The sequence below is a fragment of the Oncorhynchus kisutch genome, linkage group LG1 (genome assembly GCF_002021735.2).
Source record: "Oncorhynchus kisutch isolate 150728-3 linkage group LG1, Okis_V2, whole genome shotgun sequence".
In the NCBI taxonomy this organism is placed as follows: domain Eukaryota; kingdom Metazoa; phylum Chordata; class Actinopteri; order Salmoniformes; family Salmonidae; genus Oncorhynchus; species Oncorhynchus kisutch.
Genome location: NC_034174.2, coordinates 39,520,952 through 39,548,908, shown reverse-complemented (window position 1 = coordinate 39,548,908; position 27,957 = coordinate 39,520,952). Strand labels below are relative to the sequence as shown.

Genomic DNA, 27,957 nt, shown 5'->3' with positions numbered 1-27,957 from the left:
AAAATGCTGAAATGTATGTATTCAACCCCTTTGATATGGCAAGCTTAAATAAGTGCAGGAGTAAAAATGTGCTTAACAAGTCACATAAGTTACATGGACTCACTGTGTGCAATAATAGTATTTAACATGAGATGAGGCTAGTCCTTGAAAAAATATAATCACACATAAAAGTATCTGTAAGGTCCCTCAGTCAAGCAGTGAATTGCAAACACTGATTCAACCACAAAGACCAGGGACTTTTTCCAATGCCTCGGAAAGAAGGGCACCTACTTCTAATGGGTAAAATATAAATAAAAGCAGATCTTGAAAATCCTTTTGAGCCTGGTGAAGTTATTACACTCTGGATGGTGTATCAATACAGCCAGTCACTACAAAGATACAGGCGTCCTTCCCAACTCAGTTGCTGGAGAGGAAGGAAACCGCTCAGGGATTTCACCACAAGACCAGTGGTGAACTAAAAAAAAGTTTAATGGTTGTGATAGGAGAAAACTGAGAATGGCTCAACAACATTATAGTTGCTCTAAAATACTAACCGAATTGACAGATTGAAAAGAAGGAAGCTTGTACAGAATAAAAGCACTCCAAAACATGTATCCTGATTGCAATACTAAAGTAATACTGCATCATAAACAAAATGTGCAAAGCAATTAAATTATTGTGCAGAATACAAAGTGTCATGTTTGAGGCAAATCCAATACATCACATTACTGAGTCCACTCTCCATACAGTGCATGCAGAAAGTATTCAGACCACTTATCTTTATCCATATTTTGTTATGTTACAGCCTTATTCTAAAACGGATTAAATAAATAAAAATGCTTATCAATCTACACACTACCCCATAATGACAACGCAAGCAAAAACAGAAAAAACATATTTACATAAGTATTCAGAACCTTTGCTATGAGACTTGAAATTGAGCTCAGGTACATCCTGTTTCCATTGATCATCCTTGAGATGTTTCTACAAACTTGATTGGAGTCCACCTGTGGTAAATTCAATTGATTGGCACACACCTGTCTATATAAAAAGATCCCACAGTTGACAGTGCATGTCAGAGCAAAGCTAGGAAGTCTAACGGATTGTCCCTAGAGCTCCGAGACAGGATTGTGTTGAGGCACAGATCTGGAGAAGGGTACCAAAAATATTCTGCAGCATTGAAGGTCCCCAAGAACACCGTGGCCTTCATCATTCTTAAAAATGGAAGAAGTTTGGAACCACCCAGAGCTGGCCACCCGGGCCAAACTGAGAGAAGGGCCTTGGTTGGGAGGTGACCAAGAACCTCACTCTGACAGAGCTCCTCTGTGGAGAGCTCCTCTGTGAGCTCCTCTGTGGAGATGAGAGAACTTTCCAGAAGGACAACCATCTCTGCAGCACTCTACCAATCAGGCCTTCATGGTAGAGTGGACAGACGGAAGCCACTCTTCAGTAAAGGCACATGACAGCCTGCTTGGAGTTTGCCAAAAGGCACCTAAAGGACTCTGACCATGAGAAACATGATTCTCTGGTCTGATGAAACCAAGATTAAACTCTTTGGCCTCAATGCCAAGCATCACATCTGGAGGAAACCTGGCACCATCCATTTGGTGAAGCATGGTGGTGGCAGCATCATGCTGTGGGGATGTTTTTCAATGGCAGGGACTGGGAGACTAGTCAAGATTGAGGGAAAGATGAACAGTACAAAGTAAAGAGATCCTTGATGAAAACCGGCTCCAGAGCGCTCAGGACCTCAGACTGGGGCAAAAGTTCATCTTCCAACAGGACAACGACCCTAAGCACACAGCCAAGATAACGCAGGAGTGGCTTCGGGACAAGTCTCTGAATGTTCTTAAGTGACCCAGCCAGAGCCCAGACTTGAAAATCTCTGGAGACACCTGAAAATAGCTGTGCAGCGACGCTCCCCATCCAACCTGACAGAGCTTGAGAGGATCTGCAGAGAATAAATGGGAGAAAGTACACCAAATACAGATGTGCCAAACTTGTAATGTCATACCCAATTAGACTTGAGGCTATAATCGATGCCAAAGGTGATTCAACAAAGTACTGAGTAAAGGGTCTGAACACTTGTGATATTTCAGTTTCTTTTTTAAAATAAATCTGCAAAAATGTCAAATAACCCATTTTGCCTTGTCAGTATGGGGTATTGTGTGGAGATTGAGGGGGAAAAAACAATTTAATAAATGTTCAAATAAGGCTGTAATGTAACAACCGACACCATTCTGTATACCTCTGGCCCTTCTTTGGACACTGTTAGTTAACTAACCTCCAGACGAGCTCAATGCCACACAACTCTCCTTCCGTTGCCTCCAACTGCTCTTAAATGCAAGTAAAACTAAATGCATGCTCTTCAACCGATCGCTGCCCGCACCTGCCCACCCGTCCAGCATCACTACTCTGGGCGGTTCGGACTTAGAATATGGATAACTACAAATACCTAGGTGTCTGGTTAGACTGTAAACTCCCCTTTCAGACTCACAATAAGCATCTCCAATCCAAAATTAAATCTAGAATCAGCTTCCTACTTCGCAACAAAGCATCCTTCACTCATGCTGCCAAACATACCCTCGTAATACTGACCATCCTACCGATCCTCGACTTCAGCGATGTCATTTACAAAATAGCCTCCAACACTCTACTCAACAAATTGGACGCAGTCTATCACAGTGCCATCCGATTTGTCACCAAAGCCCCATTTACTACCCATCATTGCGACCTGTACGCTCTCGTTGGCTAGCCCTTGCTTCATACTCGTCGCCAAACCCACTGGCTCCAGGTCATCTACAAGTCTCTGCTAGGTAAAGCCACACCGTATCTCAGCTCATTGGCCACCATAGCAGCACCCACCCGTAGCACGCGCTCCAGCAGGTATATCTCACTAGTCACTCCCAAAGCCAATTCCTCCTTTGGCCACCTTTCCTTCTAGTTCTCTGCTGCCAATGACTGGAACAAACTGCAAAAATCACTGAAGCTGGAGACTCATATCTCCCTCACTAGCTTTAAGCACCAGCTGTCAGAGCAGCTCACAGATCACTCCACCTGTACATAGCCCATCTGTAAATAGCCCATCCAACTCCCTCATCCCCATACTGTATTTATTTATTTATCTTGCTCCTTTGCACCCCAGTATCTCTACTTGCACATTCATCTTGTGCACATCAATCCCTCCAGTGTTTAATTGGTATATTGTAATTAATTTTCCACCATGGCCTATTTATTGCCTTACCTAATTTGCACATACTGTATATAGACTTTCTCTCTACTGTACGTTTGTTTATTCCATGTGTAACCCTGTGTTGTTGTATGAGTCGAACTGCTTTGCTTTATTCTTGGTCAGGTCGCAGTTGTAAATGAGAACTTGTTCTCAACTAGCCTACCTGGTTAAATAAAGGTGAAATTAATAAATAAAACTAACTGTGGAAAAAGTGAAGGGGTCTACATACTTTCCGAATGCACTGTGGCTGCATCATTTCATGGGTATGCTTTTAAAACGTTAACTCCCCAGGCCTTTCAGGATAAAAAAATAAACAGAATACATCTAAGCACAGGCAAAATCCTAGAGGAAAACCTGGTTCAGTCTGCTTTCCACCATACACAGAGATGAATTTACCTTTCAGCTGGACAATAACCTAAAAACACAAGGCTAAAGCTACACAGTGAATTTGTAGTTTGAGGGGCCGAGTTACAGCTCTGACTTAAATCTACTTGAAAATCTATGGTAAGTCCTGAAAACGGTTGTCTTGCAATAATCAACAACCAATTTGACAGAGCTTAAAGAATTTTTTAAATAATAAAATGGTCAAATGTTGCACAATCCAGTTGTGGAAAGCACTAAGAGACTTACCCAGAAAGACTCAGTTGTAGTCGCTGCCAAAGGTGGTCCTACAAGGTATATCGTCACCGTAAATGGTCGCCGTGTCTAAACACATATGGGACACAATTTGAGGGATTTTAAATGATATTACTACTAGGGGTGTGAATACTTATGTAAATGAGATATTTCTATATTTAATACATTTGCAAACATGTTTTCACTTTTTCATTAAGGGGTATTGTGTGTGGATGGGTGAGAAAATATTCAAAATGCATTAAATATATTTGGGCTGTAACAACATGTGGAATAAGTCTGTATGAAGTATGAATACTTTCTAAAGGGACTGTATCCCATCCTCGCTTTGAGGGACGTTGCCGGCTCCAAGGTGTCTTAATGTAACCATGGTGGCGTTACAACTCCAGTACAGCTCACAAGCGTTACGGTAGGGTCAGTATCTTGTGGCAAGATTTGCAGAGATGTATAAAGCCCAACATGTTAAACATGAACTGAATCACTGACTTTATAGTAATCAATTATCTGAAATAGTACCAGATCTGTGTCTCTCCATGTGTGCATGTCTGTTCTCTTGCCAGTGTGATATAACCTAAAGATTTTTGGTGTCCATTACTAGACATTACATAGATTCTTCAACTAACCTGGCATAGGCAGTGCCTCCAAATAATTGCAAAAGTTATATAGCGTAATTTGCTTACTTAAAGAAAGTCAAATCATTCAAAATAGGCTACTACACCAGAGAGCATGATTTGGCCACAGATGATCATTAGCTTCTTTAAAAGAAAAAAGCTGTGGATTGTTTTAAATCACATAGCCTACAGTCGGAAGGGCCTGTAATTTGGGCAGCGAACACACATCAAATAGATGATTGTTGAGTTGCAACGGTCAGTGAAAAGCAGAGACCCAGCCAGGCATATCGCAATATTTAAAAGTACAATTGCTGAATAACAGTTTGGAAAGCAAAATGCTATTGCTGAAAAGAGAAGACAATGAAAATAATCCACTGTCCTTTAGATATCAAAATTCTAAACTTAATTGAGTGAACAGTAGCCTATCCTATTGGTACCAGAGGAGCACATTGGCTATGTCCTGGGTGAGTCTGCATATTCATTACCTTTATCATTGGGTCAGTGCTACTTTTGCTTGTTTTTAGACAATACATTTCCTCCTCCAGCTAGATGGTCATCATATACCCTAGTGGTTAGAGCGGGGCGGTAGGTAGCCTAGTGGTTAAAGCGTTGGACTAGTAACCAAAAGGTTGCAAGCCCGAATCCCCGAGCTTACAAGGTAAAAATATGTCATTCTGCCCTTGAACAAGGCAGTTAACACACTCTTCCTAGGCCATCATTGAAAATAAGAATTTGGTCTTAACTGACTTGCCTAGCTAAATAAAGGTAAAATAAATACAATATTTGTATTTGTCTCCCCTTTTCGTAGGCCTATTATATGGACCAGACAACGTCATTTTTATTAATCTTTTTGTCAGTGTCAGCAGAGTAGGCTACCCTGTAGTTTTTGTCATATTAAAGAAGATTCTGCTAATGTCTCCAGCTATATAAAGTGTAGTAAAATTGCACTAAATGTGTTTATAAAAGAACAACACTTTCATGTGCAAAGAAAGAAGAAATCTAATGTAGCCTAGGTCTACTCTGTCACAACGCGCTGCATTGAACAGTCATATTATAAGCCTAAATTATATTATAAGCCTAAATTATGACTATATAGAAAATATTATCACATCTTAAATAAGTCTACAAATGCGAGGATGATTGGAATGCTTTATTATAAAAGGCGAATTTTTATGGTGAAAAATAGCTTACCCAAACTTGAAACCCACATGTTGCCTATGTAACCTGGCATATTATTTTTTTTCACCTTTATTTAACCAGGTAGGCCAGTTGAGAACAAGTTCTCATTTACAACTGTGACCTGGCCAAAATAAAGCAAAGCAGTGTGACAAAAACAACAACAGAGTTACACATAAACAAAAGTACAGTGGTGATACTCTCTTGGGTCTCGATTAGGGAAAACAGTTATCTTATACATTTGGAGGTTATATCTCTTTCCGAGTTGTCTCTGGTGTTTGTAGAACCACCTGAAACTTTACACAGACATTTATAAGATAACGGTTTTCCAGGATCGAGAACAAAGAGTATCGCCAATACCAGGTTCGTTGAAGAATCAATGGCGTAGACTTGAATGGGGCTTTCCTCTAACGTCCAGTAATGGACACAAAACATATTTGGTTATATAACATTATCCGGTGTACAAACAGCAATTTGACCTTATTGTCCACTCACCGGTGTCTTTCCTTCCTTGGGCCAGAATCCTCAGCCCTCCTCTTCATTTAAAATGTGGACCACAGACCGCAGGGGCAGAGTTTTGGGAAGGTGAGAGGAGCAACCTGGGTCCAGGGTAATGACGTCCTCAGAAAATGCATCTGGGAGTAACAGTAACGTTATGCAATGTTGTTACTTTTCCTTTAATTTACTTAATAGACAGTCAACGATATGATTAGCAATCAGCAGAGGCTCCTCAAATGAGGAAGGGGAGGACCATCCTCCTCAGTGAATTTCATAAAAATAGTGAAACATTAAAAAAAGAAGCTATAATTGTTTTGATAAAACTATACTAAATATATTAATGTCACCCGGAAAAAATATTAAAACAATGTTTTGCAATGAAGGTCTACAGTAGCCTCAACAGCACTCTGTGGGGTAGCACCAGCTAGTTTACGTCCTCCTCTGGGTACATTGACTTCAATACAAAACATAGGAGGCTCATGGTTCCCATCCCTTTCCATAGACTTACACAGTAGTAATGACAACTTCCGGAGGATGTCCTCCACCCTATAATTGTTCTTGCAGCATGAACTGACATTTTGTCAAAGGATCAGCGAATTAATCTAGTACTTAAAGCATAAGCTACAGCTAGCTAGCACTGCATTGGTGAGCAGTTGACTCAAAGATATATAAATACACATTTCTTCAAAAATGAAGAAGAGGGAGAGCTAGCTATATTTAGTATTATTTTTCTTCTTCACTTTCACTTACTTAGCTAGTTTAGCTAACTCAAACAGCCAGCTCAAAATGAGAGGGATACTATGTTAGCTAGCTGGCTATCCAACACTGGAACTCTTCCAAGTCAAGGTAAGCTTTTGGTTTTATTAATTTGTTGCCACCGGGGCCAGCCAGAGTAACTGCTAAACTGTTTGCTGACTGTACTACATGATTGTAGCGGGTTTACTAATGTGTTAGTTCTAGTAACTATGTTGACTATGACGTTAAATAATATGGTAGCGACGATGTAGGCTGTGCGTAACAGTTATGATATGAAGGCTTGGAAAAGTTTTTTTTGCCTGGTCAGACAGCTGATGTGTTATGCACTGAAGTCCACATGCAACAGGAGGAGAGCACGTAGACGCGAAAGGGAATTACAAGGAGCAAAGTGATCATACTGTTTGTATGTGGCTGCTATGAAAACCAACTCTGTTTGCCTGTGATCAGGGGTGTATTCATTCTGCTGATTCGGGTGAAAAACATTTCTTAAAACAGAAGCTAACGAATATACCCAAATTAGTCCAATAGAAACTCTAATTTGCAACTGTTTAACTAATTACACCCTAGATCAGCTAGATGCACACAAGAGTGTGTAAGTCTGTATTTAATGTCACCTTGATTACTAAAAATGATCTTGACCTGTGCCCCTAAGCTGTAGCCTAAACCTATTGACGTTACACTGAACTGTGTCAATGGAATATAAATAGCAGGCATCCTATATGCTGTAATAGAAATAAGGCCATGTTTATATGTATATATTTTTTTTTCTTTAAATCGTCCTCCCTCACCTAAACGGCACCGACCGCCACTGTACTGTTGCAACGTTAACGTTAGTTAGCTACGCAAACACGGAAATCATCCTTGCCGTTTCAAAATGGAATCCCGGCCGTAGGTATGTGGCTGGCTAGCTAACTATCAAACAGTAGTCAGTTGCAAACAGAGGAAAGATTAGTGATGGATACCGATCAGAAAGTCTTGACGAGACAGCTTGCTAATGTGCAACTAATCAAGCTTGCCACAGCTGACTACGTACGTGCGCTAACGTTAGCTAGTTACTACAGGTAGATAGCTGGCACAAGCTGGAATCACACAGTAAAACAAGAAGATAGAGAGCAACTCTAGTGATATGTTGTCGAACTGGGTAACGTTACCTGTTGATATGACAATCAATGGTTAAATTGCCTTTTAAATTACGTTTGGGTTAGAATTCCAGCATGATATACATTTTTTCTTGATTCCTGTCCCCACGTTTCCACGTCTAGCCTACGCCGCTAAGCAACCAAATTGTAAAATCGTTGATAGACAGTTGACTCAACCTATCTTCGGTACGAGCAGTTTTCCTTCTCAGATGAAGGACCTATCACATGATTATCTCATGCGCATCACATATAATCCATGGTCATTGGATACAATTTTGATTGAAACTAAATTTGACCAACAGAATGCCCGCCACTACTGTACTGACGGTCACAGAAAAATGAACAGTAGCTAGATTTTTATTTAATTTTTTAACAGTAGCTAGCTAGCTCTTTTACAAACAGGAAAACAATACTTATTTTTTAACTCACTTGTTCCATGGCTTAAAATCCATTATACCGGACAAATCAGCTGTGGACGACAATACACACTGTTGAGGTAATGAAATGTGTAGCCTACGACCTGGCACCCAGTTAGCTATAGCTAACGTTAGCTAGCATAGTAACGTTACTGCAGTTTGCTAAACTACAGCAGGGGCGTATTCATTGAGCCAATTCTGTTGCAAAATGTTTCTTAAACGAAAGCGAACGAAACGGGGAGGGACCTACCAATGACTGTATATATGACCTACTTGAATTTGACCAATAGAAACTCTAGTTTTATTTGCAAACCGTTCCGTTTTATAACTTTTTAGACTAATCATTACACCCTAGTTGCTAGACTGGTCTTGCTAGCTACTTTATAAGTAATTAGTCGACCTGGGTTACATACTTGCATTGATCTGATCTTGCATTGCTGTTTAAATTATTACTGTATGTATCATTAAGGCCATATATTCCTGTACATTTGCTCAGTCTCACACCAAGGTCAAATTACACTGAACAACACAGTAAAGTGTTGGTTTCATGAACTGAAATAAAAGATCTCAGAAATGTTCAATATGCACAAAAATCTTATTTCTCTTAAATGTTGTGCACAAATGTGTTTACATATTTGTTATGTAATGAGCATTTATCCTTTGCTAAGATAATCCATCCACCTGACAGGTATGGCATATCAAGAAGCTGATTAAACAGCGTGATCATTATGCAGGTGCACCTTGTGCTGGGAACATTTTATTTTTATTTTTTTACTAGGCAAGTCTGTTAAGAACAAATTCTTATTTACAATGACGGCCTGCCCCAGATGACGCTGGGCCAATTGTGCACGTCCCTATGGGACTCCCAATCACAGCCGGTTGTGATACAGCCTGGAATTGAACCAGGGTCTGAGATGCAGTGCCTTAGACCCCTGCACCACTCGGAGCCCCTAAAAGGCCACTAAATTGTGCAGTTTTGTCACACAACACAATGTCACACATTTTGAGGGAGCGCTCAGTTGGTATCCTGACAAGCATTTCGCTACACCTGCAATAGCATCTGCTAAATATGTGTGATCAATAAAATATGATTTAATTTTGACAGCAGGAATGTTCACCAGAGCTGTTGCCAAATAGTTCATGTCATGTTAATTTTTCTACCATAAGTTGCCTCCAACGTCGTTTTAGAGAATTTGGGAGTACGTTCAACCTGCCTCACAACCGCAGACCACGTGTAACCACGCCAGCCCAGGACCTCCACATCCGTCTTTTTCACCTGTGGGATCATCTGAGACCAGCCAACCGGCAAACTGATGAAACTGTGGGTTTGCACAACCAAAGAATTTCTGCTCAAACAGTCAGAAACCGTCTCATGGAAGCTCATCTGCGTGGTCGTCATCCTCACTACAAATTCCTAGCACACCTGACTGCAGTTTGGCGTTGTAACCTACTTCAGTGGGCAGTGCTCACCTTCGATGGCCACTGGCATGCTGGAGAAATGTGCTCTTCACGGATGAATCCCGGTTTCAACTGTACCGTGCAGATGGCAGACAGCGTGAATGGTGTCATGTGGGCAAGCGGTTTGTTGATGTCAACGTTGTGAACAGAGTGCCACATGGTGGGGTTATGGTATGGGCAGGCATAAGCTATGGACAACAAACACAATTGCGTTTTATTGATGGCAATTTTAATGCACAGAGATACCGTGACTAGATCCTGAGGCCCTTTGTCGTGCCATTCATCTGCCGCTATAATCTCTTGTTTCAACATGATCATGCACGGCCCCATGTTGCAAGGGTCTGTACACAGTTCCTGGAAGCTGAAAATGTTCCAGTTCTTCCATGGCCTGCATACTCACCAGATCTCACCCATTGAGCATGTTTGGATCGACGGCCAATGTCCGGCAACTCCTATTGAAGAGGAGTGGGACAACATTACACAGGCCTGATCAATTCTATATGAATGAGATGTGTCGCACTGCGAGAGGCAAATGGTAGACACAGCAGATACTGACTGGTTTTCTGATCCATGAAATTGTTGCATGTTTGTATTTTTTTGTTCATTGTCGTTTTATGTTGGATATTCGGTTTTCTCTAGTCAATATCTATTGAATAAAACATGCCATGGCTATGATATTTGTATATTTTATTTAACTAGTTAAGAACAAATTCTTATTTTCAATGACAGCCTAGGAACAATGAGATAACTACCTTATCAGGGGCAGAAAGACAGATTTTTACCTCGTCAGCTCGGGGATTCGATCTTGTAACCTTTCGGTTACTAATCCAACACTCTAACCACTAGGCTACCTGCCGTCTGAATCAGGGGAGGATGGAGAAACATCCAGACCTTTTTTTAAATTTTAAATTTCAATCTTCAATAGCGCATAAACAAAGCCTGCTATGACTATGCAAATGATATATTCTGAATCAGGGGAGGATTGAGGAAAATCCACACCTTTTTCATTTTATTTTTGAATGTAATTATTTTGGGGGTGATTTAAATCTTCATATCTTTTAAATGAAGCATGTCGTGACTATTAAAATTATATATTGGAATCAGGAGAGGATGGAAAAAAATCCATGCCTTGTTTATTTAGAAATCTAGAAATACAGTGTCCTCTGTAATTATTGGGACAGTGACACATTTTTTCTTGTTTTGGCTCTGTACTCCAGCTCTTTGGATTTAAAATGATACAATGATGATGCGGTTAAAGTGCAGACAGTCTGCTTTAATTTGAGGGTATTTTTAGGGGACCAAAAGTATTGGGACATATTCACTAATATGTGTATTAAAGTAGTCATAAATTTAGTATTTGGTCCCAAATTCCTAGCACACAATGATTACCCAAAACGTATTACTTTTCTAACTTGTTGGATGCATTTGCTGTTTGTTTTAGTTGTGTTTCAGATTATTTTGTACCCAATAGAAATTAATGATAAATAATGCATTGTTTCATTTTGGAGTCACTTTTCTTGTAAATAATAAAATATGTTTCTTAACATTTCTACATTTATGTGGATTCTATCATGATTATGGATAGTCCTGAATGAATCGTGAATAATGATATTTTTCCTTACGGATTTCAATCTTTAGTAGCACTTAAACAAAGCATGCCATGACAATGAAAATTCTATATTCTGAATCAAGGGAGTAGGGAGAATAATCCACACCTTTTTTGTTATTGTTGTTTCTTCTTCTTTCATTTTTTTCTTCTGGATTGGATTTTTGTTCATAGCCCCCAGAATATATAATTTTCATATTCATGACACGCTTTGTTTAAGAGGAATGAAAGATTGAAATCCGAAATCATAGTTATAAAAAACATTATATACATTTTTTTCCATTGTTCTCCATCCACCCTTGATTCAGAATAATCAATGTTCATAGTCATGGCATGTTTGGTTCAATGGTTATTGACGGGAGAAAACCGAAACAAATTTTACCTCTGTCACACACACATTCTTGTAATTATTTCAGGGCTGCTTTGGTCCAGAATTGACTTACACTTTTGGATGCATGACGAGGATCTGAAAGATGACGACCGAGACCCACGTCAAGGACATCAAGCCAGGACTCAAGAATCTCAGTGTCATCTTCATCGTACTTGAAACAGGTGCTAACTCCTTACTAACAGTAACGTTTTAAATAATCAATTAATGATGAACAGAAACAAAGTGTATATAATTATCTTGTAATCCACTTGTGTGGAACAAAATGTATGTAAAATCTTACACACAATATAATGGCACAACACAGAGGCTTGACAGTCAGAGAAACATCCTTATATGTCACCATGTAGACTAATGATAACATTTCATGTTGTTTTATTTGAAACATGCCAGCTATCTTAAAACGTATCTGTGTTGAACTTTCCCTTTTCTCTTTCCCACAAATGGATATTTACTCTCCTCATAATTGATGTTTACTCTCCAACTTTCACATTATCTCTCTCAGAACGATCTTCTTGACCCTCTCCACCCTCTCAGGGCTGGGCGTCTCACAGGCTGACTACGAGCGGTGTAATCTATATTATTGCACCCACACTGCTCACGTGCACCAATGAGCATCTGCGTTGCCAAGGGCTAAAATAGAAGTCAGTTATATTTCTGGCGCAGATCGCGCTGCAAGTCCTGCCTCTCCCATCCCCTCATTGGTTTATAGAAGCAAGTACCCACGTGCCATCTCCTCATTGGTTATACCCGCGTGGGTGACTGAAGACGAACGAGGTCAGTGGCGGTAATGCATCTAATTTATGAAAGTTGCCAATCGCAATATAAAGTCCAGAGAAGAAAAAGCCTGAAAGGATGAGAGATGACTAGAAACAATTTGGTTGACCGTTTTATGTGTGGATTAATTGGTGGAGTAGAGGACCTTGTTATTTTACCTGAAATGCACAACTCAATGTTTATATCCCAGGACAAATTAGCTAGCAACAGCAAGCTTGCTAAATGGGACAAATTAGCTAGCAAGTGCAAGCTAGCTATCTAAATTGCCATACATGTTTAATGCTTTTCGACCTGTCCCAAATGAATATAATTGGTTCAGAGTTTGTTTTGATATTTTAACCTGCGTGTCGTGATCCCGTTTGGTGTGGGGGGACAAAATTAATTTATGCGCGATGGCGCACACGCGCAGCCCAGTTTGCGTTCCATGTCAGGCTCTGCACACTCTTGGATTGCATTTGTGTATTTTTATTTAACCTTTTTTTAACTAGGCAAGTCAGTTAAGAACAAATTCTTATATACAATGACAGCCTACCCCGGCCCAATTGTGCGCCGCCTTATGGGACTCCCAATCACGGCCGGATGTGATGCAGCCTGGATTCAAACCAGGTACTGTAGTGAAATCTCTTGCACTGAGGTGCAGTGCCTTTAAACCGCTGTGTCACTTGGGAGCATCCTTCCTGGCAGGCTGCTTCTTCCAGGTGGCGTGGAGAGGATATGTGTCTGCACCATGTGCTCTCACTACTGGTGTTCGGTTCTAGGCCCTCTCCTCTTTTCTCCTTACACTAGGTCACTTTGCTCTGTCATATCCTCACATGTTCTCTCCTATCATTGCAGATGACACTCAACTACTTTTCTCATTCCCCCCCTTCTGACACCCAGCTGGCAACACACATCTCTGCATGCCTAGCAGATATCTCAGCTTGGATGTTGGCCCACCACTTCAAGCTCAACCTCGACAGGGAAGGCCTGTCCGCTCCAAGACCTCTCCATCTCAGTCGACAACTCCACTGTGTCCCCCTCCCAGAGTGCAAAGAACCTTGGCGTGACCCTGGACAACACCCTGTCATTCTCTGCAAACATCAAAGCAGTGACTCACTCCTGCAAATTCATGCTCTACAACATTTGTAGAGTACAACCTTTCCTCACACAGGAAGTGGCGGAGGTCCTAATTTAGGCACTTGTCATCTCCCGTCTGGACCACTTCAATTTTCTGTTACCTGGGATCCCGCTTGTGCCATCAAAGTCCTGCAACTTATCCAGAACGCCGCAGCCCGCCTGAAGTTCAACTTTCCCAAGTTCTGCCATGTAACCTTGCTCCTCCGTACACTCCACTGGCTTCCAGTCGAAGTTCGCATCCACTACAAGACCATGGTACTTGCCTACCGAATAACAAGGGGAACTGCCCCTCCTTACCTTCAGGCTATGCTTAAACCCTACATCCCAACCCAAGCACTCCGTTTGGCCACCTACGAGCACTAACTTTGCTGATAACTTATTTATTGAGGACAAGTGGACTTAATACGACTGTGATATGTGGTTGTCTCACCTAGCTATCTTAAGCTGAATGCACTAATTCTAAGTCACTCTGGATAAGAGCATCTGCTAAATGACAAAAAGTATAATAATGAGATATTTGACACTATCCTTGTACAACTAGCTTGTTCTTGTCTTTGTACACCAATCAAAGGCCACTGATTACTTGTCCCTCTTACCCACTCTCACCATAGGACGAGTGACAAAGACAAAGGATGGGTATGAGGTGCGGACCTGTAAGGTGGCCGACAAGACCGGCAGCATTAGCATCTCAGTTTGGGATGAGGTAGGGGGACTGATCCAAACCGGTGACATCATCAGACTCACTAAGGGGTGAGTCATTTATTGAGTCACAGCACAGTCAAGTTACTGCCACACTTTATGGACAGGGCTCCAAACCTACAGCCGAGTATAAAATCAACATAGAAATCAAAAAGGACCACCCATTCATAATTTCTACCTACCAGCATGAACTTACATTCGGATGAATACATACCATACGTTATTAGTCCTTTAATCTTGGATCAACTTTAAATCCTGGGGGGGAAATGTATTTTGTCTTAAAATTTGTGTCTTTTCTCCAGATATGCGTCTGTGTTCAAAGGTTGCCTGACTCTGTACACGGGTAGAGGTGGAGAGCTGTCGAAGATTGGAGAGTAAGTTCTATAGATGCTCTGCTTAATAACATTTCATGCTACATATTTACGAAAAGGAGGAGCAACAATGTAAATGTTGCTGAGAGATGCATCTAATGTCATCATTTACTGGTCTAAACTAATGCTCACTTCGTTTTGTTCAGGTTCTGCATGGTGTATTCAGAGGTACCAAACTTCAGTGAGCCTAGCCCAGAGTACTCTAACATGGACCAGATGAAGAACAAGACTGTAAGGGGTGTTTTGAACTTAGGGATATCAGTGTGTAAGCGTCTTATTACAGAATGATAGGGGAAAAAATATTTTAAGTAACCACCTACGAATTTAGTTCAATGTTTCAAGTATCTTTTTCTTGTACTGTGTGTGAACAGATTATTTATTTCCCAGGTAGTCGGTGACCAAGGAAACATACTGAACAACAATAACAGCTCAGCTGGTAAGACCACTATCAAAGACCAACAAAGAAATTAAGAGTTATGACGTCAAATGAAAGCGTTTCGGCAACGGCCTTCGTTAGTGTTATTTATTTATTTTCCTCTGCTGCTATTAGGTGATTCATGCAACATTTCCACCTGGAAGTCTACCTAAACGTCAATGCCATGTCTGTATCAGTAAACTAAAGGAATACAATTCCATGAAATAACAATATAATTTTTCATTGCTGCTTTAAGCTGTAAAGTTGCTTCTTTTACCTGTGAGTGGCTGGTCCAGCCACATTCAGTGTATACAAACAGCAGTGTATTTTTTGGGGGCAATTGGTTAATTGTGAACACTAACACTTTACCTCTCCCTTCTATCACTATTTATGAAGATTTATAAATTAAGCATTGCAATTTCTTATTCTAGGTAATGAAACTACCAATGGGAACGGTGTAAACTCTCAAGGTTCCGGGAGCTCGACTAATCCTCAACAGGGAGGGCAGGCTGGCAGTGATGTTGGCAGCAGAGCAGCCAATCCAGGAGCGACAGCTGTCAGCAATGGAAAGGAAACTAGACGTTCAGCAAAAAGATGATTGGAGCAGAAGGAAGCAAAGTCCATCCCTCTCCAGAAATGTCAAATGAGACTAATGCTGCGTTCGAAGTGGAAATTTACCACCATAGAGTTAGGACTCTAAATGGATAAAACCCATTTTGGCATGAACCTTGCTATTGAGGGTTTCACCATTTTAAAGTAGTCAAATGGGTGGGACTTCCTATGGGTAAGGAAACATCACATGAAGGATGATAGTCAAGTTTTTCACTAGTAATTACCAGCTGGAGGGCTGTTCAAATGTATTTTCCCAGTTGTATGTGGTAAATGTTAAGACATTTGATTTTAATTAGGTTTGTTTACAAGGTACACTAAAGTTCACTAAAGGTTATGTAACCATCAAGAAAAAGTATGTGAGAAATATTTTTTTTTCTTCTTTTTTACAATTAAGCTGCTTAATGGGAAGCCATAACGTGTTTTTCAAAGTCAGGCAGTTTTCCAATGGTCTTTTAACTAATGTGCTGTGTAGGCTCTGTGCAAAACGTAGCCCAAACCTGACAGATTTATGTGAAGTTGGATTCAGAAATCCTTAATTGCCAGAATCCTTAGTTGCTACATCCATTTTTGGATGTTTAAATAAATTATATTGATTTGATGAATTTAACTTAAATGCCTCATGAGCTTAGGTCAACTGTCATACCCCATCAGATTCAGAACCTTGTGACAGCAGCCACACTTTAAATGTTGTACGACCGTTCAAACTGGTCTGGAATAGTGAGCTTACATGACCATTTTTACTCCAATGTTTGTAAACAAACTGTATAAAACTACACATTTGGTATCATGGATGGTCAGTCCTTGCATCCATAGATATGTTTATTAATTTGAAAGTGGTTACACTTCTCCAGCCCCAGATAGAGAGAAAAAAAAAAAAAACATACACTAGTTTCAATTAAGGATTCTGGCTTGAAAATTTTAAATAAAGAAAACACAAAGTAGCTAGATATTAAGCAATAGCAATTTATTTAAACATAACCAATCCTAAGCCACAACACTGAATGACAAGACTCAAATGCTGTAGCATACATTGTATAAAATCGATCCGGTTTCAATGCCTTGGTTTGTTAAATTTCTCCTGTAATGTCAGAAAGGTCAATGCAGATTACACTGTTTCACTAAAATCATTAAATAATGTATTTTATACATTTTCAGAACATTTTGTAAGAAATAACCATTCAGTAGCACACAATTATATAACAAGGCAAAGTGCTTTCAAGGATTGCAATGTCAAAATAATGAACATGTTGGAGATTTGTTCAGGGTTGGAAGGGTGTGTGTGTGTGTGTCTTTTACGGAATAAATCTCTAACCCCTATTCCTGTAAATCACATACCTATGCTTCAGTTTAAAAGTCAAAGGTCAGTTGGTTGGGAGAGGTGATGGGAGTTGTGGTGGTAGCATGATCACAAATTAAGGTCTAGATTTGTTTTTCGTTTGAAGGCTTAAGGCTGGATGCAATACGATTTCCCTTCACACAAACACCACATCTCCATAATTTGACTTCAATAACAGCTTTAGTTATGTTGCTTTTGTAATTAAGATACACACGTTCTCCTAATCTCTGGTAGTTGTAGACAGTTGCAGCTGTAAACTAGACTTTTAGACGTATGGCTCAACTTACACACTTACAGTAAAAACCCACCATACTATGAAAAACAGGATGATTCCTGGTGGATACTTTCAGGACGGGGTTTAAAAAAAAACAATCATAAAGTACCTTGTTGCAACAATTATCTGAAGGATAGAAAACATGTACCAGAGACGAGGTTCACATGTATGCTACAACAGTTAGACCTTAAGAGATTTCATTCGATCAAAATACAGTTTGGCTTCACATTCCAGTGGTTGTTGGGATATCATTTTTCTTTCCATGTTACAAGCGCACGTACACACACACACAAAATCAAGCTCACTTTTTTTTGTGATTAAGTGATTAATATGCTTTCATATTTTCCAGACACTAGTATACAGTGAGCTACAAAAGTGTTGGGACAGTGAAAAACGTTTTGGCTCGGTACTCCAGCACTTTGGATTTGATACGATGACTATGAGGTTAAAGTGCAGACTGTCAGCTTTACCTTTAGGGTATTTTCATCCATATCGGGTGAACCGTTTCAAAATTACAGCACTTTTTGTACATAAGTTCCCCCCCCCCCCAAATGTGTCACGGTCACACTACCTTTGTAGCTCACTGTAGGTGGTTATGAGCTAAGGAGACAAAGAGTAGCTGTGCATCAAGGAGGTAGGCAAAATAAAACATGATCATATTACATTAGCAGTAAAAGTCACTTTCAAAATAGAATGGACATTTGAGGTGAGACCATTTGTTTTAACTTAAATGTATTACTTTTAACTGATATATTTGAGGTAATATGGATTCAAAAATCACAATCTCATGCTAATAAAACTTAAATGTTTACTGAATGCTCTAGAAAATACTGAATGCAGGCATGCTCAAGCTCTTCACCAGGCAGCAGTACTTCAAAACAGAAAGGTGCCAAAGAGAAAGCATTTCATGCATTTCCACTTGCTCATTTTGCACCTCCTAATTTATAGTTTGGCCTAAATGAAGCACAATAACACTTTCATGATCACCTACAGTTCATGCTGAAGTCACATGGGAAGTCAACATCGGCTTGGCATATTCTATCCCTTCTATGGACTAAAACCAGATAGGGACTATTAGTGGTTAAAATACCTGCCTAACGTTCAACTTTATGACCAATTACTAACTTTAACCCAAAACTTCCAATATGGTGAAAAAAATTGCAGCGAAACAAGAAGCCAATGAAATTCTAGCAGAGGCAATACGGACAGTCAAAGCACATAATAATTCAAGATTGTAGCCCGTAGACCAGGCTTGTGTTACATTTTGCTTGGCTGGTCTATTGGAGTAAACAAATCCTAGCATAATTCAAAGCAATGTCCAATGACTGAGTCAAACCGAGACGCCCTCCTGAATAAGACGCTAATATATCCAGAACCAAAGTAAAAATAAGGGCTGTTAAAGCAAAGGACTACCAACCACCAACATCAAGCTTTCAATTACACCAGTGCTTTAAATTTCATTCAAAAAGGTCTGTTAATGCATATTAGTCTACCCCACATAGTACAGTATCCTACGTGCTAATTTATTTTCAAATATGCTCAAATTAACAATAACATTTAAAATGAGTCAACCAAAAACTATTACAGGCCATTGCACCAGAATCTTACATACATCACTTGTGTTTCAAAGGAAATGTATTTCACGTTAATAATTAGAAGGAAAAAACAATATTCTTTACGGTATTTATAAACCAGGAAGTGGGTAAAGAAATACAATAGACAGGAATGAACACTTTTTCTTTGCCCTTTTGCTGATAGCGGTTCATATTACCGTCGCACACTCGACCTCATACTCACTAATGAAGACATGACAGCTAACTGCCCAAATCGTCACACACGAACACACTTAAAATACAGAACTCTATGCCTACTCACTGTACTGTAAAAGTAATCAAAACATTAAGTTCTGTGGCATAGCAATCCATTGACTTCCTTGTCCACAAAATACAATCTTCTTCCACCACCTATTCTTAGAACATGTTGTAGTACAGAGAACAATCTAAACACACACACACACAATTAAAGGAGTTGCATAAAAACTAGCCTAAAAATGCCTAAGCCACAACGTTTATTCGTGATTATCTTAAGTCGGTTCATTTTATATAAGGGGGGCGGTTGTACAGACACCAACTAAAACTACATCTTGATCAAATCAACATACTGCTAAAATGGTACTACAAATGTCACAAATATAAGTCTTGCTTTATAATAATTTACCATGTTAATTTCAATACCATTTAGTTAAGTAAATCAACAACAATCTCTACACACTACTCTGTCTGAAGTGCATTTTTAGTGATGTTGTGCTTAGAACACCCAACAAAGTGCACTTGCCAATATTGCTTTTATTATGAATTCACACTATAACTCCAGTATTATCACTACTGGGATTCAACACTATTTCAATGTGTTTTTTCAGGTCCCTTGACAAATATGGCAAGCAAGCCAAAGGCAAGAATCAAACGAGAGCAAAATAAACTACAGTCAAGTTGTACATCCAGAGGGTGTTTGGATTTATGACAACAGCATGAGTGTTTCTTTGTATATTTCTCCAACCAATTAACAATTGCTTGAGGAGTTGAAGCCACAGTGCACGACATGGATGGATGATAAGACTGGGAAGCACTAGAATCATGTTGTGTGTTTTGAATGAACAACAATGGCTCACTGGCTTCACCGGGTCTGTAATTGTGAGCAGTTGTGTTCCTGGGAGGTGTGACCTCCACGTTTATCAACAATAAGGCTTTCAATTGGCATGAACGGAAGACCATTTTGCTGATGTGTAAAATATTTTTTTCCCCCAAGGACTTAACTATTCACTCAATGGTTTTGTAAGGACACAGTTTATTATGCCAGTCTGTATCACGACAAAGTGTCAGTCAGGATTGTATTTGGTGGTCATAGAGGAGCTGGGTTTCGCAGTTTACAAGGTAACATTCTTTAACTATAACAATTTTGACCAGCCATGTGACATACAATATATATATAGAAATGCACAGAAGTCTCATAAATAAGTTACTTTATGATGTGGATCTAAAACAACTTCCGGTCCAATACATCTCTCCTTTGGTTGCCTATCGAAGCATTTCTTTAATGGAAACATCATGATTCAATATCCTAATTTAACTGTTTTTATTTATTTTATTTAACCTTTAAATTTTCCCATGCTGGTCAGTTAGGAACAAATTCTTATTTTACAATGACGGCCTACCCCAGCCAAACCCTCCCCTAACCCGGACAAAGCTGGGCCAATTGTGCGCCGCCTTATGGGACTCCCAATCATGGCAATTTGTGATACAGACCCAGGATCGAACCCAGGTCTGTAGTGATGCCTCTAGCCCTGCGATGCAGTGCCTTAGACCACTGCCCCACCCAGGATTCCTACTTGCATTGCCCCATCCTATGGGTGGCTGTCAAGAAGCAGTCGAGTCATGAAACAACCATCAAATAAAATAAAATAAAAAAAGTGACAAAAGTTGCATAATATGTATCACATTTACTCTCCAATGAGGTCCAATACATCAATAATATGCACTGGTTTGGGTACAAATCATTGTGAGACATAACATCTTGAGGTAAGCTGTTCAATGTCTGATAACGGCTAATCAAGTAATACATGAAGGCATACTATAAAAAAATTGTGTGGACATCACTCTCCACTAAGGAGACAACACCAGTGCATCCCTCTATAGTCTATTTGGAGGGTCAACTCAGTAACTGTCCTTGAAGAGGAAGAGAAGACAGACAAAATAAAGCTATTGGTGGGTCTACATCTCTGAAGTATTTCAAAGAAGCCAAATACTGTTAGAGAATAAAGTCAACCCATACATCAGTTTGCTTTGTTTTGAACAAGTGTTACTAAGCCTTAACTAACTTCAGAGGCACAAGAGTGACAAACGTAATCAAACAAGTTAGGACCAGACAAACTTCAGACAGTACAACATGGGCCACACAACCGGAGGGTCGAATAGCAGAAAAGTGGGACCGACAGTTTGGTTAAATTTTAACAAGAATTTGGATGTTACGACTGAATAAGCATGTAAATCTTGTGCACGTAGTAGTTGTACAACATAAACAAATGAATAATGAAGGCATGAACATAGCCTACAAGCTATAAAAAGCAAGAATCTTAACATGATCAGACATGCCATCTTCTTTAAGAAACATTTGGTCTACATAGAGATAGGACAGACATGCAGAAGTTGGAATCATGGAATAACTTAATAGTGTGCTTCACCCATGAATCTGGACATTGAAGATGACATAATTCTGTCAATTTCAAGGTGTTTGGTTTTGGTGATCAAATGTCATTTATGACTAGAAACGTCATGAGATGAATGAATCTTGTTTAATCCATTTAATATGATGGCACCGCATTTCACATGCTTACTTTTTTGAGAAAATTGTAGCCATTTATTTTCAACAAATTCTAATAACAAAGAAAGCTCTAATTCTGCCGTTTATATTATGCTTGAAGAGGAAATGTTCACGGTGTCCTCTTGATTTGAAAGAATCCTTTCAAATGGGAATAAAAAAAACAAAAAAAGGTAACTGCCTAGCTATTGCCTTAATCCAATGACTTTTCAAGTAATGAAGGACATCGATGTCCTAGAGGTAAATGGGAGATATCCCAGAGGACTACGTTACGGACAGCATCACCATGGTGATCACTGGCATAACTAAAAGAAACCAACATGCTCTTTGTTTCAAACTTCTATCCCTTCCATACCTAATTTAGAGGTTATTGAATCAGCATGACATGTGTTCGATACCATATGAATGCTTTCTCACTAAAGGACCATAGTGTCTCATCAAGATAAAGGCAGCTACATTAGGCCACTATACCAATAGTGTATGTTCTTCCTATTCTCCAATTTTAACGCGACCCTACTTTCCACTCACATATCTGATGGCAACATTTTGTCAGTTGCCCAAAATCCATAAATACTCTTAATCTATACAAATAAAATAAAAGGAAATAAATGATGTGTTGAATCTGCTTCCTTCCAAAGTTTTTAATTGTTCTTTGCCCAACTTCTCCTGTAACTCAGTTTACAGTACTCGGACTCAATTACTTATGTGCAATTTTACCATCTTCTACCCTACTACCCATACTGCTTTTTCAAAATAAAATTTGGACTTGATCAGTCTTCCACCATGCACATTCACAATTATCTAATGCTATCTATTTCACTCCATCCACTGGCCAAAGCGCCCATGTCTCTCATTCCTACAAACTGAAGCATTTTGAGAAAGTTGTCCATCTTTGCCATTTGAGCCATTGTAAGGTATTATCGTCCTTTACAACACAAAAAAATTCTACACAGATGCTTTTCCATACCATACTGATAACATTTCAGATGTTGCATGTGAAACATCAACCAAAACCTGTTTAATTGATACATTAGTTAAATTCATTAGATGCCATCCAGAATTACAATTCTACCTTCATAAAAAAGGATGAATTATAAAGGATGAAGCACAATCTAATCCCCCCCCCCCCCCCCCAAAAAAAACATGATTCCTCTCTTTGTGTTGAGCATCACACAAATACCATCTCCACTGAGAATCAAAGACAATTCCTTTTTTCATAGACAAACAGGTATTTCTACGGCACTTGTGAGTCTAGGTAACAGAATGGGGAGTTATTAAGGTCGACTGTTTTGATAGACAAAAACGGACACATTCCCAAATGTATAAATCGGCTACGCACTACAAACAAAACATACAGTAGCAAAACAACTATATATCATTTCTAAGAGGTATTGTAAAGGCAGTCCATGGTGAGTCCATGGTTAAGAGGGATAGCTCGGCTATTAGCGCTAGTGCCCATTGTTGACAAACAAAAGCTAGAGAGGAACTAAAAGTATCATTCACCAAATGATTTTTAAGAGTCAAAATGATTATATTGGAGTGAGGCTTGTACCGCTAAACGTAAGGCATATATATGCTGGATGTACCACGTTTTTATAGGCTAACCCATCTGCAGAATGCAATAATACCCTTCAATGGCACAAATTAGTTAGCCATCCCTTCATATCAAAAGAAGAAACACAATCCTACAACATCTATGCATGAGGAGGCAGAGGTAAAGATTATTTTGCTTTAGTTCATTTTTCATTATTTTCCCATCATTTCTAGAACTTAACTTAAACAGTGCGGCAAAAGTCAGTTACTCGAAAACCAAAACCCCTGCCATAATTTAGACCATACATTCACGTTTTTGTCAGCAATGGACTAATATGGCTTAGTTAAGATGTCTGCAAATGTACGTAATATCTCAAATTCGGTAAAGTCAAGTGTTTTTCAGTTTCATCCCCTGCTTTTTGGCAACTCAATGAAAGGCAGCGCAAGTATAATTTTCCATTTGAAATGTGTTTTTTTTTTGCTGCACACGTGTGCACACCAAGGTGTGACCATAGACTTTTCACTGCTCTCTTATGCTAACCCTAAAGAGAAACATGCCCCTCCAATTAAACAGTGTCTCTCCCACAAGCACATCACACATGATTGTGAAGATCAGTCACCAGTTCATGTACTCTCATCTCTCCACTGAAGGTATTGTTCTCCCTAAATAGAAGTTTATATCTACATAGGTAACATACTGTATGTACCGGTATACATAAATACACAGAGATATTAAATATACAAAAGTGCTTATTCTTGAAATAAGTGCTTTGGGTCAGGACTGAGTGAAAATGGTTGTTTTTGTTGCATCACTGAAAATCTTAAATGCTTGCCGACATTCTATGGCCCCAAAGATCACAATACTAGGTTCATCTATGCCCACAGTGTAAACAGAATAGGTAAATAGGGAGGGAGGAAATAAGACAATTTAAAAAAGGGGAAGGGGCTTCATGAATTTAGTCCTTTAACTCTTTATGTGTATGTCTTTAGGCATCCGATTGATCAATAAGGGATTCGGTTTCACATTAAAACTTATTCCAAAAGGGAGATTGGGGTTTTCAATGTCATGTCTAACCAGCCTAACGACAACAAAACCGTAGGCTACACCAAATCCACGGTCAATGAAATGTCACACAATATAGGGGAGAGAAAAAAAAGTGATCTAGTAAGTTCCTATTCTCATTTAAATCAACGCAACAATTATAATTAACATCGCAATTCACCCTAGAACATTATTAAATGGCTTACTATTCGATGTGATCTCACCTCATCGAACTGGGCCTAAACCTTCTCTGACATCATATAAAAAGGCTTATGTAAAATGCCACAAAAATTTCAGGTAGCTTAATACAATCATTTTTTTAGCATATTAGTATAAATATGAGGAACAACGACACTGGTTTTGGAATTTGCTATTCCTACATCATGTAAAGAATATCGACTTTGTCATCTTATTTTTTTTTTTTTTAAAGGCTTTGACATTAAAAACCTTGTGGAATAACATTACTGGCATCTGAATAGGTGCAAGATCAGATTTTCCTTTTTTAAAACACAGTTCCTTCCCAGCCCTATGATTGAATGCACCAGGAGCTGACAATGAATCTCAGGCTGAAATATGATTCAGAAATTGATGCATCAACTTTTTTTCTCTCTTAATATAATGAATAGTACGTACATCTAAAAGAGATGTGCAAAATGATTTTGATATTCCATTCAAAAGAGAACAATTCTAGGTGACAACTGATAATAGGAATGAGGCATATCCAGAGAGAAACAACAATGTAACAGAGGAAGAGGGTTAAGGTTGTCAGTGTATAACACAATGGAGGTATTTGTACCAGACATTTCAACATGGTGTTCTTGTTGCCGAAAAAGAGAAATGGGAGCACACATACTTCAAAACGGGTGTAAAGAAATACTCAATGACTCAAATAAACTAAATCCCGAAAGACACTTCTTAAAAACAACTTCCGAAAAGCATTTACTTATAAATAAAAAGCCCTTGTGATGCTGATTGTCATCTCAAAACATTTAAAAAAGTAGCTGTCCATACATAACCGTACCAACATAATATATGTATGTGTGTTTTTGTGTCAGCCACACTTTGTCAATATGGTGTACTGTTAAGAGAAAAGATATGCATCGGTACAGTAACACTACTTGTGCAATTTTGCCATCTAACTACATTTATGTAATATGTAAAATACAGATACAAGGCAGGCTAATGCAGAATGTTACAGTACACCATGGATTTAAACATACTTTCTCCTTTTCAATATTAAAATTACTTTATGAATGGGGGGGGGGGGGGGGTCTTTACAATCTCAAGAAAACAATTACAAATGGAGTGAACATCATTTTGAATTCTGTTCAGATGAACATAACTAACAATCTCCATAAATAGCGTAATCAACTGATTACCCTTAAAACTATACGGATTCAACTACTGTGCAAAAGGCGACAGAGAAGCTATCAACAAAAATTCATGGATCTATAGTGTGGCCCAAACAGGAGTCAATGAGTTGCGTTGTTAAAATCTTTGAGGTAAGTACAAGACGTGCCTAATTAAAATTGAAAAGGAATGCATTTGTGTTTTTGGCTGTACTTTTGACAACTCCCAATGCTATGCCTATCAACGTGGAGGATTACAGCGCATGCCGTTTGATTGGGATTACCTTTTTTTTTTCAAGTATGGCTGTTTGGAAAGAATAGAAAAACAATTAAAAACATTCTACCTATTCCATTTGAAAAATAATACTTTAACTTTGGAGGTAGTGCAAATTATTTTCTTGAAAACTTGAAGTCATCCCCAATGTTGAGGTAAAAACAGAATTTGAAGTCTGTTTAAATATTGCTTCCCAATAATGAAAAAAAAAAATGTACACACCAAATGTAGACCCGCATTGACAGAAACCGTGAATAGAATCCATGGAAAAGGCAGCAATATTTTAGCAGCTATATTGAAAACACGTCTTCGCTCTTTATTTTCCTACTGGAAGCATGGCCTTATTGTGCAAACATAGACTGTCGAATCACAAGTAAATACGACGACCATTTACATTATGTAAACAAGTGTTTATACGACAGCAACAAAAATAGCTTATGCTGTTCAGTATGTGTGCTAAACCCATTTCTCTTCAAATCTACATTTCATCCTTTAAAAATGTCCCACTAGCATTGTTCTCTTTTAAAATCTTAAATAATCAGGAATCAGGTGGGAGATCAGAGGGTATAAACTAGGTGAGGTTAAGGGGTTGTGGTTGTCTCTCAGTATTCCATAGGCACAACATTGTTAAATATCCAGAAACGTCTTGGAACCGCCTTAAGGTACCAAAAGTATTCTACGACAGTGACGAATGGGAGTGGGGTTCAGGCAAGACCCACAACGACTCCCTTCAGTATGGACTCAGTGAGAGGGGGCTAATGCAGAAAAACCCAGCCAACAAAAGTCAGGCATCTGACTTATTGTCGGACTTCTAGGTGAGTCAACACCAGCTTGTCACCGCTTGTTTTCAAATCCATGGGCTTCTCTGCAGAGCTCTCAACTCACCCAGACTCTTAACTGTACAGTCAAACCCAGCGACGGTCTATCACTCTCTCCCGTTCTTTCCCTCGCTCTACTACTTCAGTTTTATTCTAGTCTTCGGAGAGAGGCACAGCACTGGAAATACCCACACATGCTGCATATTGCACCAGTTTCAGTCAGAGTAGAAGTTGGCGAGGCACCGTTCTCCTACTAGGTCATCGCTTTCACTGGGATTTGCGAGGTAAGTTCATTCGTTGTTGAAGTGCAATATCAAAAATTCACAATAATTTAAATTTAGAATTAATTTCGACCGTAGCTTATTACACATGCTTGTGAATCTGTTAATTCAACAAAACCGTGATAACTTGATGATACAGAAACTCTGCCGGTACGATTCAGAGGGACTCAGTGACGTGCTCTGTCCTGGACACTGGACAGAGGGTGTCTGACCTAAGGCCAGGCTAGCGACGACAGAGACGATATGCCACAGAGGAGAGGCAAATAATTGCATATAGGTTTGACTGCACCCATAAGGGATTTAGTTTTTCTTTAAACACACAGACAAACGCACACGCACATATACCGACACACACATCCAAACACACACATCCAAACGCACACGCTCACATACACACATGTAATTCAAAGTATATTCCTGCTCTTGTTGTGTGTGTTAGAAGGGGGGGGTCCCCCGGATCATAGTGGATTAAAGAGGGCAGATCTGGCTAGTTAAAGATATAAGGGGACAGGGTAGGGAGGTCTGAGGGAAACAGGTTGGGGGTTCGCTTCACTCGGTGAAGCAGCCGTCCAGGCCGGCGGTGCCGTGGCGGTCCTTGGCGTAGGCGTGGTGCAGGGTGCCGTTGGGCAGGGGCCCGCAGGTGGTGGCGATGCCACAGTGCTTCAGCAGGTTGAGGCCAAAGGAGGCGGCGGCGCTGGCGTCTTTGGGAGGGAAAGGCTTCATGGTGGAGAGGATCAGGGCCAGGCAGTCCGCCACGTCCTTGTTAGGGGCACAGGCCAGGGCCGGGGTGTGGC

The 27,957-nt window shown here is 39.5% G+C and overlaps 3 protein-coding genes across 9 annotated transcripts in view; 1 reads left to right on the top strand and 2 right to left on the bottom strand.

Annotated features, from left to right (window-relative positions):
• The window catches only part of LOC109894272 (E3 ubiquitin-protein ligase NRDP1-like), a 28,359-nt gene extending 19,729 nt beyond the window's left edge, over window positions 1–8,630 (bottom strand). The window contains exons 1-3 of one of the 4 annotated variants that reach the window (XR_004209915.1): window positions 8,037–8,149; window positions 6,127–6,266; window positions 3,842–3,916 (exon numbers count right to left, since the gene is read on the bottom strand). The gene's annotated coding sequence lies outside the window, so the exon portion shown is untranslated. Of the gene's footprint in view, window positions 1–3,841; window positions 3,917–6,126; window positions 6,267–8,036; window positions 8,214–8,453 lie in introns of those variants that run through there. The other 3 variants (XM_020487653.2, XM_020487642.2, XM_020487662.2) reach the window with 3 other exon arrangements.
• The window catches only part of LOC109894288 (SOSS complex subunit B1-B-like), a 27,432-nt gene extending 1,440 nt beyond the window's left edge, over window positions 1–25,992 (top strand). Inside the window, exons 1-7 of one of the 3 annotated variants that reach the window (XM_020487690.2) lie at window positions 7,719–7,777; window positions 11,921–12,056; window positions 14,397–14,535; window positions 14,787–14,858; window positions 15,002–15,086; window positions 15,243–15,291; window positions 15,702–25,992. In XM_020487690.2, the coding sequence (XP_020343279.1) occupies window positions 11,978–12,056; window positions 14,397–14,535; window positions 14,787–14,858; window positions 15,002–15,086; window positions 15,243–15,291; window positions 15,702–15,868 (591 nt within the window). In that variant the 5' untranslated portion in view covers window positions 7,719–7,777; window positions 11,921–11,977 and the 3' untranslated portion in view covers window positions 15,869–25,992. Of the gene's footprint in view, window positions 1–7,718; window positions 8,521–11,920; window positions 12,057–14,396; window positions 14,536–14,786; window positions 14,859–15,001; window positions 15,087–15,242; window positions 15,292–15,701 lie in introns of those variants that run through there. The other 2 variants (XM_020487682.2, XM_031823903.1) reach the window with 2 other exon arrangements.
• The window catches only part of LOC109894301 (serine/threonine-protein phosphatase 6 regulatory ankyrin repeat subunit C), a 40,747-nt gene continuing 29,619 nt past the window's right edge, over window positions 16,830–27,957 (bottom strand). The window contains exon 28 of one of the 2 annotated variants that reach the window (XM_020487703.2): window positions 16,830–27,957. In XM_020487703.2, coding sequence (XP_020343292.1) covers window positions 27,713–27,957 — 245 coding nt within the window. In that variant the 3' untranslated portion in view covers window positions 16,830–27,712. The other variant, XM_031823886.1, reaches the window with a different exon arrangement.